Genomic DNA, 13807 nt, shown 5'->3' on the forward strand with positions numbered 1-13807 from the left:
TCTGCCTGAGAGAGTTTAACCGTTCTGTCAAACCTCGCCTTGCTACCTTCAGGGCTCTGCACAGACCGGTGAGTCTCCCTAGATCTGAGGACAGTTTGGTGTTTCCCCTCCTAATGGATCAGGTTAGGATTGTAGGAGGGTAATCTGGTCCTAGATCCGTGGTTAGGTTAGTATCTAATGGTTCAGGTTAGGATTGTAGGAGGGTAATCTGGTCCTAGATCAGTGGTTAGGTTAGTATCTAATGATTCAGGTTAGGATTGTTGGAGGGTAATCTGGTCCTAGATCAGTGCTTAGATTAGTATCTAATGGATCCGGTTAGGATTATGGGAGGAAAACTGGTCCCCGATCAGTGTATTGGGTAACCAGCATACTCAGTTGAGTCACAGGGGTCCAAGGTTCCAACAACAGAGACTGATTGGCTAGATCAGGGCTGCCCAATTCCGTTCCTGGAGGGCCCAAACACTTCTTGTCTTTGTTTCTACCTGGTAGTTAATTACACTCACCTGGTGTCCCAGGTGTGAATTAGTCCCTAATTAGAAGGAGGGGATGAAAACCAGAAGTGTTTGGGACCTCCAGGACCAGGATTGGATAGCCCTGGGCTAGATGGACAGGTCTTACCCAATGCTGATTGGTGGATGAGGACATTTTGTTGTTTGTTTACAATGTCTGAAGATGTCACAATACATGTGTGTTTCTGTTTATCTACGTGTGTGTGTCTCACGATGAGTGTCCTTCCTTCTCAAGTTCCAGAGGATAAATGCTGACAAGCACATGGTAACACTTCCTATGGTTACAGTTTAGATCAGGGTTTCTATGGTTACGGTTAGATGTAACCCAGGCCTCCACCTCCACAGTACTGACTGGTATTCTTCTCTCCTTGGTAGTTAACATGGTAACCCTTCCTATGGTTACGGTTTAGATCAGGGTTCCTATGGTTACGGTTAGATATAATCCAGGCCTCCACCTCCACAGTACTGACTGGTGTTCTTCTCTCCTTGGTAGTTAACATGGTAACCCTTCCTGTGGTTAGATATAATCCAGGCCTCCACCAATCAGTACTCTGGAGGTGTTGAGAGGACAAAGATAACAACCAGCAGTACTGTGGACCTCAACGTCTGGGGTGCGTCCCAATAATATCTCCTGTCTCCTGAAGTGTGCAATTGTTCACTACATCTCACACATGTTAAAGCGTTAGATTGGGGGAGACGTGGGCTAGTTATTACAGTGTTAGATTGGGGGAGACGTGGGCTAGTTATTACAGTGTTAGATTGGGGGAGATGTGGGCTGGTTATTACAGCGTTAGATTGGGGGAGACGTGGGCTAGTTATTACAGCGTTAGATTGGAGGAGACGTGGTCTAGTTATTACAGCGTTAGATTGGGGGAGACGTGGGCTAGTTATTACAGCATTAGATTGGTGGAGACGTGGGCTAGTTATTACAGCATTAGATTGGGGGAGACGTGGGCTAGTTATTACAGCGTTAGATTGGGGGAGACGTGGGCTGGTTATTACAGCGTTAGATTGGGGGAGACGTGGGCTGGTTATTACAGCGTTAGATTGGGGGAGACGTGGGCTGGTTATTACAGCGTTAGATTGGGGGAGACGTGGGCTGGTTATTACAGCGTTAGATTGGGGGAGACGTGGGCTAGTTATTACAGCGTTAGATTGGGGGAGACGTGGGCTGGTTATTACAGCGTTAGATTGGGGGAGACGTGGGCTAGTTATTACAGCGTTAGATTGGGGGAGACGTGGGCTAGTTATTACAGCGTTAGATTGGGGGAGACATGGGCTAGTTATTACAGCGTTAGATTGGTGGAGACGTGGGCTAGTTATTACAGTGTTAGATTGGGGGAGACGTGGGCTGGTTATTACAGCGTTAGATTGGGGGAGACGTGGGCTAGTGGAAGATATTCTTACCACATTTCTTATGTCAGTCATTTCCTTTCATATGGTGGAAGTTTTATATGGAGGAAGGAGAGACTTTGGGACAGAACCCTTGTCTGGTTTTGAGGGTTTAAAGCGGTTTCGGTAATAACTGAGGGATATTTATCACTAACTCAGGTTTAACTCAGGTTTAACTCTGGTTTAACTCAGGTTTAACTCAGGTTTATGTCCAACACGTTTCTTTACTCTGTGTGTGTGAGCATAACACCTCACCCTCATCTATCTCGCTTTCTCTCGCTCACCTGCTCTCTCACCCCTCCTCTCTCAATTCAATTTAAGGGGCTTTATTGGCATGGGAAACGCATGTTAACATTGCCAAAGCAAATGAACTAGATAATAAACTGTAAAAATGTACAGTAAACATTAAACTCACAACATTTCAAAAATAATAGACATTTCAAATGTCATTGTCTCTCTCTCCCGCATCCCTCTCTCGCTCTCCCTCTCCTCTCTCTCCTCTCTCTCCTCTCTCTCTCTCCTCTCCCTCTCCTCTCTCTCTCCCTCTCGCCCCCTCCTCTCTCTCTCTCTCTCCCGCATCCGTCTCTCCTCTCTCTCTCTCTCTCTCTCTCCCCCTCCTCTCTCTCTCTCCGGCCCCCTCCTCTCTCTCTCCCGCATCCCTCTCTCGCCCCCTCTCCTGTCTCTCTCCCGCATCCCTCTCTCCTCTCTCTCTCTCTCTCCCCCTCCTCTCTCTCTCTCCGGCCCCCTACTCTCTCTCTCCCGCATCCCTCTCTCGCCCCCTCCTCTCTCTCTCTCCCACATCCCTCTCTCCTCTCTCTCTCTCTCTCTCTCGCCCCCCCCTCTCTCTCTCTCCCCCCCTCCCCCCCAGTCTCCAGCTGCTGAGGACTTCTCTCACCTGCCTCCAGAACAGAGGAAGAAGAGACTTCAGTCCAAGATTGATGACATCACCAAGGAACTTCAAAAGGAGCTGGACCAGAGGTAGCCCCGCCTCCGCCGCCACTCTGACATCATCACCACAGTGACGGCGGCTATCTCACAGTCTTACTGTCACTGTCCATCACTGGGAGAATCTCAATGACATTCTCCTCCTCGCGTGTTCTCTCCTCTCTCAGGTCAGAGGGGAGGGACCTCTGGCTTTCTCAACCAATGGGTTTTGAGAAGGAGGCGAGGAGTTTGCAATTGAGATTCTCCCATCGTGTCCGTCTCGAATGGCACCCTATTCCCTATATAGTACGCTGCCTTTGACCAGGGCATATAGGACCCTGATCAGTAGTAGTGTACTAGATGGGAATAGTGTGCCTTTTGGGACACATTGATTTGTTCTAACAGACGCCCTTCTTCTGTAACATATGGGTCTCTTGTTCCTGTCTGTCTGTCTGTCTGTCTGTCTCTGTCTGTCTCTGTCTGTCTCTGTCTGTCTCTGTCTGTCTCTGTCTGTCTCTGTCTGTCTGTGTCTCTCTCTCTCTCTGTCTGTGTCTCTCTCTCTGTCTGTCTGTGTCTCTCTCTCTGTCTGTCTGTGTCTCTCTCTCTGTCTGTCTGTGTCTCTCTCTCTGTCTTTCTCTGTCTTTCTGTCTTTCTCTGTCTTTCTGTCTTTCTCTGTCTTTCTGTCTTTCTCTGTCTTTCTGTCTTTCTGTCTTTCTCTGTCTCTCTCTGTCTCTCTGTCTTTTTTCCTCCTCCTCCAGTGAGGCATTAGAGAAGATGAGAGGTGTTTATGAACGGAACCCTCAGATGGGAGACCCAGCCAGTCTAGAACCTCAGATCACCCAGACCTCGCAGAACGTTGGACGACTCAGAGGACAACTCACCAAATACGAGGTAGGCTACTGCGCACACACACACACACACACACACACACACACACACACACACACACACACACACACACACACACACACACACACACACACACACACACACACACACACACACTCTGGCTTGGTGACACGGACACTCTGGCTTGGTGACACGGACACTCTGGCTTGGTGACACGGACACTCTGGCTTGGTGACACGGACACTCTGGCTTAGTGACACGGACACTCTGGCTTGGTGACACGGACACTCTGGCTTGGTGACACAGACACTCTGGCTTGGTGACACGGACACTCTGGCTTGGTGACACGGACACTCTGGCTTGGTGACACGGACACTCTGGCTTGGTGACACGGACACTCTGGCCTGGTGACACGGACACTCTGGCTTGGTGACACGGACACTCTGGCTTGGTGACACAGACACTCTGGCTTGGTGACACGGACACTCTGGCTTGGTGACACGGACACTCTGGCTTGGTGACACGGACACTCTGGCTTGGTGACACGGACACTCTGGCTTGGTGACACGGACACTCTGGCTTGGTGACACGGACACTCTGGCTTGGTGACACGGACACTCTGGCTTGGTGACACGGACACTCTGGCTTGGTGACACGGACACTCTGGCTTGGTGACACGGACACTCTGGCTTGGTGACACGGACACTCTGGCTTGGTGACACGGACACTCTGGCTTGGTGACACGGACACTCTGGCTTGGTGACACGGACACTCTGGCTTGGTGACACGGACACTCTGGCTTGGTGACACGGACACTCTGGCTTGGCGACACGGACACTCTGGCTTGGCGACACGGACACTCTGGCTTGGCGACACGGACACTCTGGCTTGGCGACACGGACACTCTGGCTTGGCGACACAGACACTCTGGCTTGGTGACACAGACACTCTGGCTTGGTGACACAGACACTCTGGCTTGGTGACACAGACACTCTGGCTTGGTGACACAGACACTCTGGCTTGGTGACACAGACACAGGGACACACACACCTTTGTCATTAGCCATCTATAGTAAACAGCAAGTCATTCTTCTCTCTGACAGTTGTGGCTGGCTGAGGCTTTCAGAGGAGATGATTCTACCAACACTGCTGTCAACAACAATCAACACTGGTAAGAGAGAGGGAGCGTGTGTGTATATATATATATAATGTCTATATGTGTTAATATAGTGTGTGTGTGTGTTTTATATAATGTATATATGTGTTAATATAGTGTGTGGGTTTATATAATGTGTATATGTGTTAATATAGTGTGTGTGTGTGTGTGTGTGTATAATGTCAATATGTGTTAATATAATGTGTGTGTTTATATAATGTCTATATGTGTTAATGTGTGTGTGTGTGTGTGTGTGTGTGTGTCTCTGTCTTCAGTTCCATGTCAGCTGATCCGTCTCAGAACATCTACTCAGAGTTTGATGAAGACTTTGATGAAGATGTGGAGACTCCTATAGGAAAGGCTACTGCCCTCTACACCTTCCAAGGTACACGCACACCATCACACACACGCACACCATCACACACGCACACCATCACACACGCACACCATCACACACACGCACACCATCACACACACGCACACCATCACACACGCACACCATCACACGCACACCATCACACATACGCCATCACACACACACACACCATCACACACACACACACCATCACACACACAAACACCATCACACACTCACACACCATCAGACACACACCATCAGACACACACCATCAGACACACACCATCAGACACATACCATCACACACACACCATCACATACACACCATCACACATACGCCATCACCAGGTTGTGTGTCTCCAGGGTCCAGTCAGGGGACAGTGTCTATAACTAGTGTGTGTCTCCAGGTTCCAGTCAGGGGACAGTGTCTATAACTAGTGTGTGTGTGTGTGTCTCCAGGGTCCATCCAGGGGACAGTGTCTATAACTAGTGTGTGTGTGTGTGTGTGTCTCCAGGGTCCAGCCAGGGGACAGTGTCTATAACTAGTGTGTGTGTGTGTGTCTCCAGGGTCCAGCCAGGGGACAGTGTCTATAACTAGTGTGTGTGTGTGTGTGTCTCCAGGGTCCAGCCAGGGGACAGTGTCTATAACTAGTGTGTGTGTGTCTCCAGGGTCCAGTCAGGGGACAGTGTCTATAACTAGTGTGTGTGTGTGTCTCCAGGGTCCCGTCAGGGGACAGTGTCTATAACTAGTGTGTGTGTGTGTCTCCAGGGTCCAGTAGGGGACAGTGTCTATAACTAGTGTGTGTGTGTGTGTGTCTCCAGGGTCCAGTCAGGGAACAGTGTCTATAACTAGTGTGTGTGTGTGTGTGTGTCTCCAGGGTCCAGTCAGGGAACAGTGTCTATAACTAGTGTGTGTGTTTTTTTATTTTTTTATTTTTTTATTTTACCTTTATTTAACCAGGTAGGCAAGTTTGAACAAGTTCTCATTTACAATTGCGACCTGGCCAAGATAAAGCAAAGCAGTTTGACAGATACAACAACACAGAGTTACACATGGAGTAAAACAAACATACAGTCAATAATAAAGTATAAACAAGTCTATATACAATGTGAGCAAATGAGGTGAGAAGGGAGGTAAAGGCAAAAAAAGGCCTTGGTGGCAAGGTAAATACAATATAGCAAGTAAAACACTGGAATGGTACTTTTGCAATGGAAGAATGTGCAAAGTAGAAACAAAAATAATGGGGTGCAAAGGAGCAAAATAAATAAATAAATTAAAAACAGTTGGGAAAGAGGTAGTTGATAGGGCTAAATTATAGGTGGGCTATGTACAGGTGCAGTAATCTGTGAGCTGCTCTGACAGTTGGTGCTTAAAGCTAGTGAGGGAGATAAGTGTTTCCAGTTTCAGAGATTTTTGTAGTTCATTCCAGTCATTGGCAGCAGAGAACTGGAAAGAGAGACGGCCAAAGAAAGAATTGGTTTTGGGGGTGACCAGAGAGATATACCTGCTGGAGCGTGTGCTACAGGTGGGAGATGCTATGGTGACCAGCGAGCTGAGATAAGGGGGGACTTTACCTAGCAGGGTCTTGTAGATGACATGGAGCCAGTGGGTTTGGCGACGAGTATGAAGCGAGGGCCAGCCAACGAGAGCGTACAGGTCGCAATGGTGGGTAGTATATGGGGCTTTGGTGACAAAACGGATTGCACTGTGATAGACTGCATCCAATTTGTTGAGTAGGGTATTGGAGGCTATTTTGTAAATTACATCGCCAAAGTCGAGGATTGGTAGGATGGTCAGTTTTACAAGGGTATGTTTGGCAGCATGAGTGAAGGATGCTTTGTTGCGAAATAGGAAGCCAATTCTAGATTTAACTTTGGATTGGAGATGTTTGATATGGGTCTGGAAGGAGAGTTTACAGTCTAACCAGACACCTAAGTATTTGTAGTTGTCCACGTATTCTAAGTCAGAGCCGTCCAGAGTAGTGATGTTGGACAGGCGGGTAGGTGCAGGTAGTGATCGGTTGAAGAGCATGCATTTAGTTTTACTTGTATTTAAGAGCAATTGGAGGCCACGGAAGGAGAGTTGTATGGCATTGAAGCTTGCCTGGAGGGTTGTTAACACAGTGTCCAAAGAAGGGCCGGAAGTATACAGAATGGTGTCGTCTGCGTAGAGGTGGATCAGAGACTCACCAGCAGCAAGAGCGACCTCATTGATGTATACAGAGAAGAGAGTCGGTCCAAGAATTGAACCCTGTGGCACCCCCATAGAGACTGCCAGAGGTCCGGACAACAGACCCTCAGATTTGACACACTGAACTCTATCAGAGAAGTAGTTGGTGAACCAGGCGAGGCAATCATTTGAGAAACCAAGGCTGTTGAGTCTGCCGATGAGGATGTGGTGATTGACAGAGTCGAAAGCCTTGGCCAGATCAATGAATACGGCTGCACAGTAATGTTTCTTATCGATGGCGGTTAAGATATCGTTTAGGACCTTGAGCGTGGCTGAGGTGCACCCATGACCAGCTCTGAAACCAGATTGCATAGCAGAGAAGGTATGGTGAGATTCAAAATGGTCGGTAATCTGTTTGTTGACTTGGCTTTCGAAGACCTTAGAAAGGCATGGTAGGATAGATATAGGTCTGTAGCAGTTTGGGTCAAGAGTGTCCCCCCCTTTGAAGAGGGGGATGACCGCAGCTGCTTTCCAATCTTTGGGAATCTCAGACGACACGAAAGAGAGGTTGAACAGGCTAGTAATAGGGGTGGCAACAATTTCGGCAGATAATTTTAGAAAGAAAGGGTCCAGATTGTCTAGCCCGGCTGATTTGTAGGGGTCCAGATTTTGCAGCTCTTTCAGAACATCAGCTGAATGGATTTGGGAGAAGGAGAAATGGGGAAGGCTTGGGCGAGTTGCTGTTGGGGGTGCAGTGCTGTTGACAGGGGTAGGAGTAGCCAGGTGGAAAGCATGGCCAGCAGTAGAAAAATGCTTATTGAAATTTTCAATTATGGTGGATTTATCAGTGGTGACATTGTTTCCTATCTTCAGTGCAGTGGGCAGCTGGGAGGAGGTGTTCTTATTCTCCATGGACTTTACAGTGTCCCAGAACTTTTTTGAGTTAGTGTTGCAAGAAGCAAATTTCTGCTTGAAAAAGCTAGCCTTGGCTTTTCTGCCTGTGTATAATGGTTTCTAGCTTCCCTGAACATATCACGGGGGCTGTTCGATGCTAATGCAGAACGCCATAGGACATTTTTGTGTTGATTAAGGGCAGACAGGTCTGGGGAGAACCAAGGGCTATATCTGTTCCTGGTTCTAAATTTCTTGAATGGGGCATGTTTATTTAAGATGGTTAGGAAGGCATTTTTAAAAAATATCCAGGCATCCTCTACTGACGGGATGAGGTCAATATCCTTCCAGGATACCCCGGCCAGGTCGATTAGAAAGGCCTGCTCGCTGAAGTGTTTCAGGGAGCGTTTTACAGTGATGAGAGGAGGTTGTTTGACCGCTGACCCATTACGGATGCAAGCAATGAGGCAGTGATCGCTGAGATCTTGGTTGAAGACAGCAGAGGTGTATTTAGAGGGGAAGTTGGTTAGGATGATATCTATGAGGGTGCCCGTGTTTAAGGCTTTGGGGAGGTACCTGGTAGGTTCATTGATAATTTGTGTGAGATTGAGGGCATCAAGTTTAGATTGTAGGATGGCTGGGGTGTTAAGCATGTTCCAGTTTAGGTCGCCTAGCAGCACGAGCTCTGAAGATAGATGGGGGGCAATCAGTTCACATATGGTGTCCAGAGCACAGCTGGGGGCAGAGGGTGGTCTATAGCAGGCGGCAACGGTGAGAGACTTGTTTTTAGAGAGGTGGATTTTTAAAAGTAGAAGTTCAAATTGTTTGGGTACAGACCTGGATAATAGGACAGAACTCTGCAGGCTATCTTTGCAGTAGATTGCAACACCGCCCCCTTTGGCAGTTCTATCTTGTCTGAAAATGTTGTAGTTTGGAATTAAAATGTCTGAATTTTTGGTGGTCTTCCTAAGCCAGGATTCAGACACAGCTAGAACATCCGGGTTGGCAGAGTGTGCTAAAGCAGTGAATAGAACAAACTTAGGGAGGAGGCTTCTAATGTTAACATGCATGAAACCAAGGCTATTACGGTTACAGAAGTCGTCAAAAGAGAGCGCCTGGGGAATAGGAGTGGAGCTAGGCACTGCAGGGCCTGGATTCACCTCTACATCGCCAGAGGAACATAGGAGGAGTAGAATAAGGGTGCGACTAAAAGCAATAAGAATTGGTCGTCTAGAACGTCTGGAACAGAGAGTAAAAGGAGGTTTCTGGGGGCGATAAAATAGCATCAAGGTATAATGTACAGACAAAGGTAAGGTAGGATGTGAATACAGTGGAGGTAAACCTAGGTATTGAGTGATGAAGAGAGAGATATTGTCTCTAGAAACATCATTGAAACCAGGAGATGTCATTGCATGTGTGGGTGGTGGAACTAATAGGTTGGATAAGGTATAGTGAGCAGGACTAGAGGCTCTACAGTGAAATAAGCCAATAAACACTAACCAGAACAGCAATGGACAAGACATATTGACATTAAGGAGAGGCATGCTTAGTCGAGTGATCAAAAGGGTCCAGTGAGTGGAGAGGTTGGTTTAGGGTCACGGCGATTTAGACAGCTAGCCAGGCCAACCGGTAGCAAGCTAGCATAGGATGGAGGTCTGTTGTTAGCCACCTCTTGCGTTCGGTCAGTAGATTAGTAGGGTTCCGTGTGGTAGAGGCGATTAATCCAAATCACACAACAACAACAAAAATAAGAACAATAGTTATAGAGGCCCGAGAAGAAAACATAATAAAAATAAATAAATTGTCCGATTGTCTATTCAGATAGCAGCCGGTAAGACAGCTAACGGTTAGCGGGCCGCAGATGGGCGTTCAGGTAACGTCGCGACAGAGGAGCCAGCCGGATCTCATTCAGGTAGATAACGTCGGCAGTCCGGTTGTGAAGGCCCGGTGGGGCTCCGCGTAGGCAGTGAAACGGGTCCGGATAGGTGACTGCAGCCCAGGAGTGAATGATGGAACTCAGGAGTGATTGACGGAGCTGGCTAGCACCGGAACAATCGATGTTTGCTCCGGAATCGACGAAAGCCGACTGTCACACGGATAGCAGCTAGCTAGCTGTGAGATCCGGGTATGAATGTCCAGAGAGCAGTTGAAATCCAGGGACATGGAGAGAAAAATTGGTCCGGCATGTTCCGTTCCGAGCCGCGCTGCGCCGTACAAAACTGGCGATAGATTTTCGATAGATTTTCGAGCTAAAGGACAGCCGATGACCACAAACCGTGGTTAGCTTCTGATTAGCTTCTGGATTAGCTTCTGGGCTAGCTCCTGGCCAGCCTCCTGGAGTTTCTGGCTAGCTTCTGGCTAGTTTCTGGCCAGCCTCCTGGAGTTTCTGGCTAGCTTCCTGAAGGATTGCAGATCTGAGGTAAATAATACTTTTTTATAAATATAAATTGGTGAGGCTGGTTGCAGGAGAGTGTTTAGAAGATGAGTTGATGGAAAATAAAAATAAAATGTATATGAAAAAAGTTGTAAATATATATATATATACAGGACACGACAAGACGAGGACAAAAGACGTCTGAACTGCTATGCGATCTTGGAGAAAAAAGATGTGTGTGTGTGTGTCTCCAGGGTCCAGTAGGGGACAGTGTCTATAACTAGTGTGTGTGTGTGTGTGTGTGTGTGTCTCCAGGGTCCAGTAAGGGACAGTGTCTATAACTAGTGTGTGTGTGTCTCCAGGGTCCAGTCAGGGAACAGTGTCTATAACTAGTGTGTGTGTGTCTCCAGGGTCCAGTCAGGGAACAGTGTCTATAACTAGTGTGTGTGTGTCTCCAGGGTCCAGTCAGGGGACAGTGTCTATAACTAGTGTGTGTGTGTCTCCAGGGTCCAGTCAGGGAACAGTGTCTATAACTAGTGTGTGTGTGTCTCCAGGGTCCAGTCAGGGGACAGTGTCTATAACTAGTGTGTGTGTGTCTCCAGGGTCCAGTCAGGGGACAGTGTCTATAACTAGTGTGTGTGTGTCTCCAGGGTCCAGTCAGGGGACAGTGTCTATAACTAGTGTGTGTGTGTCTCCAGGGTCCAGTCAGGGGACAGTGTCTATAACTAGTGTGTGTGTGTGTGTCTCCAGGGTCCAGTCAGGGGACAGTGTCTATAACTAGTGTGTGTGTGTCTCCAGGGTCCAGTCAGGGAACAGTGTCTATAACTAGTGTGTGTGTGTGTGTGTCTCCAGGGTCCAGTCAGGGGACAGTGTCGATAACAGAAGGCGAGCAGCTCAGTGTGATGGAGAACGATAAAGGAGATGGATGGATGAGGGTTCTACGAGCCAACGGAGACGAAGGATACATCCCCTCATCCTACGTCAAGTTCTAGACAATACACACACACACACACACACACACACACACACACACACACACACACACGGATACACCGATTTAACACACACGGACGGACGGACGGACACACACTCCTTTCAGCCAAGGACTTCCATTCTGTGTGTTTAAGCAGTACCACCCCTTCATCTCTCTCTCTACCTCTCTCACTACCTCTACCTCTCTCTCTCTCTACCTCTCTCTCTCTCTACCTCTCTCTACCACTCTCTCTCTCTACCTCTCTCTCTCTCTACCTCTCTCACTCTCTCTACCACTCTCTCTCTCTACCTCTCTCTCTCTACCTCTCTCTACCACACTCTCTCTTTACCTCTCTCTACCCCTCTCTACCACTCTCACTCTGCCTCTCTCTCTCTACCTCTCTCTCTCTCTACCTCTCTCTCTATCTACCTCTCTACCACTCTCTCTCTCTACCTCTCTCACTCTCTACCTCTCTCACTCTCTACCTCTCTCACTCTCTCTACCACTCTCTCTCTCTACCTCTCTCTCTCTCTACCTCTCTCTACCACACTCTCTCTCTACCTCTCTCTACGCCTCTCTACCACTCTCACTCTGCCTCTCTCTACCTCTCTCTACCCCTCTCACTCTCTCTCTGCCTCTCTCTCACTCTCTCTCTCTCTCTCTACCTCTCTGTTACTCTCTCTACCACTCTCTCTCTCTCTCTCTCGCTCTACCTCTCTCTACCTCTCTCGCTCTACCTCTCTCTACCTCTCTCGCTCTACCTCTCACTCTCTCTACCTCTCTCTCACGCTCTCTACCTCTCTCTCACTCTCTCTACCTCTCTCTTACTCTCTCTACCTCTCTCTCTACCTCTCTCTCACTCTACCTCTTCATCCTCCCCTCTCCACCCCTCTCTCCCAGTCCCCTTCCTCTCTCCCTATACTTACCTAATCACAGATCATTAGTTGCCATGACATTGTGATTGTTTTTATATTAAATGACTGCTGTCCTAGTTATCAGATTTGGATGAAATTGTTATCAGCTGGATGGTGAAGCCACTATTTTATGGACCACTTGTCTGCGTATAGTGTACTTGTTTGTCACATGTTCTCTCAACAGAAGAGTGGTTAGATCCCAAATGATACCCTATTCCCTATATAGAACACTACTGTTGACCAGAGCCCTATTCCCTATATAGTGCACTACTATAGACCAGAGCCCTATTCCCTATATAGTACACTACTGTTGACCAGATCCCTATTCCCTATATAGTACACTAATTTTGATCAGAGGCCTATTCCCTATATAGTGCACTAATTTTGATCAGAGGCCTATGGGGAATAGGGGGCCAATTGGGACGCAGACTGTATGTGAAACTGGTCAGTTTTTACATGTTTCTGAGGTTCTTATTGGTTGTCTGATTCTCTGACCATGTCTGTGGTTGTTATGGTTACCGTCTGGTCCAGTTCATACAGACTGTTTTGGTTGTTGTTTCTTTGTTCTGTTTATCTCTCTCTCTTTTTGTGTGGTTTAACTGTCTGTGGTCAGGTTCTGGCCAATCAGATGGCTCTGTGGTCAGGTTCTGGCCAATCAGATGGCTCTGTGGTGGTGTTGTGACTACTGCTGTCTAACTTCTCCTGGAGGACCCCTGGTGTTTCTGATAGTTTAACTTCCGTCCAGCCCAGGATTCAATCAAAGGCGCATTGTGGATTATTAGCAAACCACACTAGACTGTTCAATCTAATGTTCAGCTGGCAGCGTTTACCATCACAACCATCTCCATGACAACCAGAGGAATGAGCTGGTTAACGGTCCTGGGACACCAAATCATGTATCAATTACATGTCCCAAAATGGCACCCTATTCCCTATATAGTGCACTACATTTGACCAGAATGGCACCCTATTCCCTATATAGTGAACTAGATTAGACCAGAATGGCACCCTATTCCCTATATAGTGCACTAGATTTGACCAGAATGGCACCCCATTCCCTACATAGTGCACTAGATTTGACCAGAATGGCACCCTATTCCCTTTATAGTGCACTACCTTTGACCAGAATGGCCCCCTGTTCCCTACATAGTGCACTACATTTGACCAGAATGGCACCCTATTCTCTATATAGTGCACTAGATTAAACCAGAATGGCACCCTATTCCCCATATAGTCCCCTACCTTTGACCCAAGGCCACGGGGGAACGGGAGGCCCACGGGGGGGGGGGGGGGGGGGG

At 47.9% G+C, this 13807-nt stretch overlaps 1 protein-coding gene across 7 annotated transcripts in view; it reads left to right on the top strand.

Moving 5' to 3' along the window:
- The window catches only part of LOC110518978 (cdc42-interacting protein 4 homolog), a 51768-nt gene extending 39923 nt beyond the window's left edge, over positions 1-11845 (top strand). For 2 of the 7 annotated variants that reach the window (XM_036948454.1, XM_036948461.1), the window contains 6 exons: positions 745-774; positions 2770-2879; positions 3584-3716; positions 4777-4844; positions 5105-5214; positions 11475-11845. In XM_036948454.1, coding sequence (XP_036804349.1) covers positions 745-774; positions 2770-2879; positions 3584-3716; positions 4777-4844; positions 5105-5214; positions 11475-11614 — 591 coding nt within the window. In that variant the 3' untranslated portion in view covers positions 11615-11845. Of the gene's footprint in view, positions 1-744; positions 775-2769; positions 2880-3583; positions 3717-4776; positions 4845-5104; positions 5215-5550; positions 5637-11474 lie in introns of those variants that run through there. The other 5 variants (XM_036948455.1, XM_036948456.1, XM_036948457.1 and 2 more) reach the window with 5 other exon arrangements.
- Positions 11846-13807: the final 1962 nt, after the last annotated feature.

This window comes from Oncorhynchus mykiss, chromosome 17 (assembly GCF_013265735.2).
Source record: "Oncorhynchus mykiss isolate Arlee chromosome 17, USDA_OmykA_1.1, whole genome shotgun sequence".
NCBI classification, from domain to species: Eukaryota; Metazoa; Chordata; class Actinopteri; order Salmoniformes; family Salmonidae; genus Oncorhynchus; species Oncorhynchus mykiss.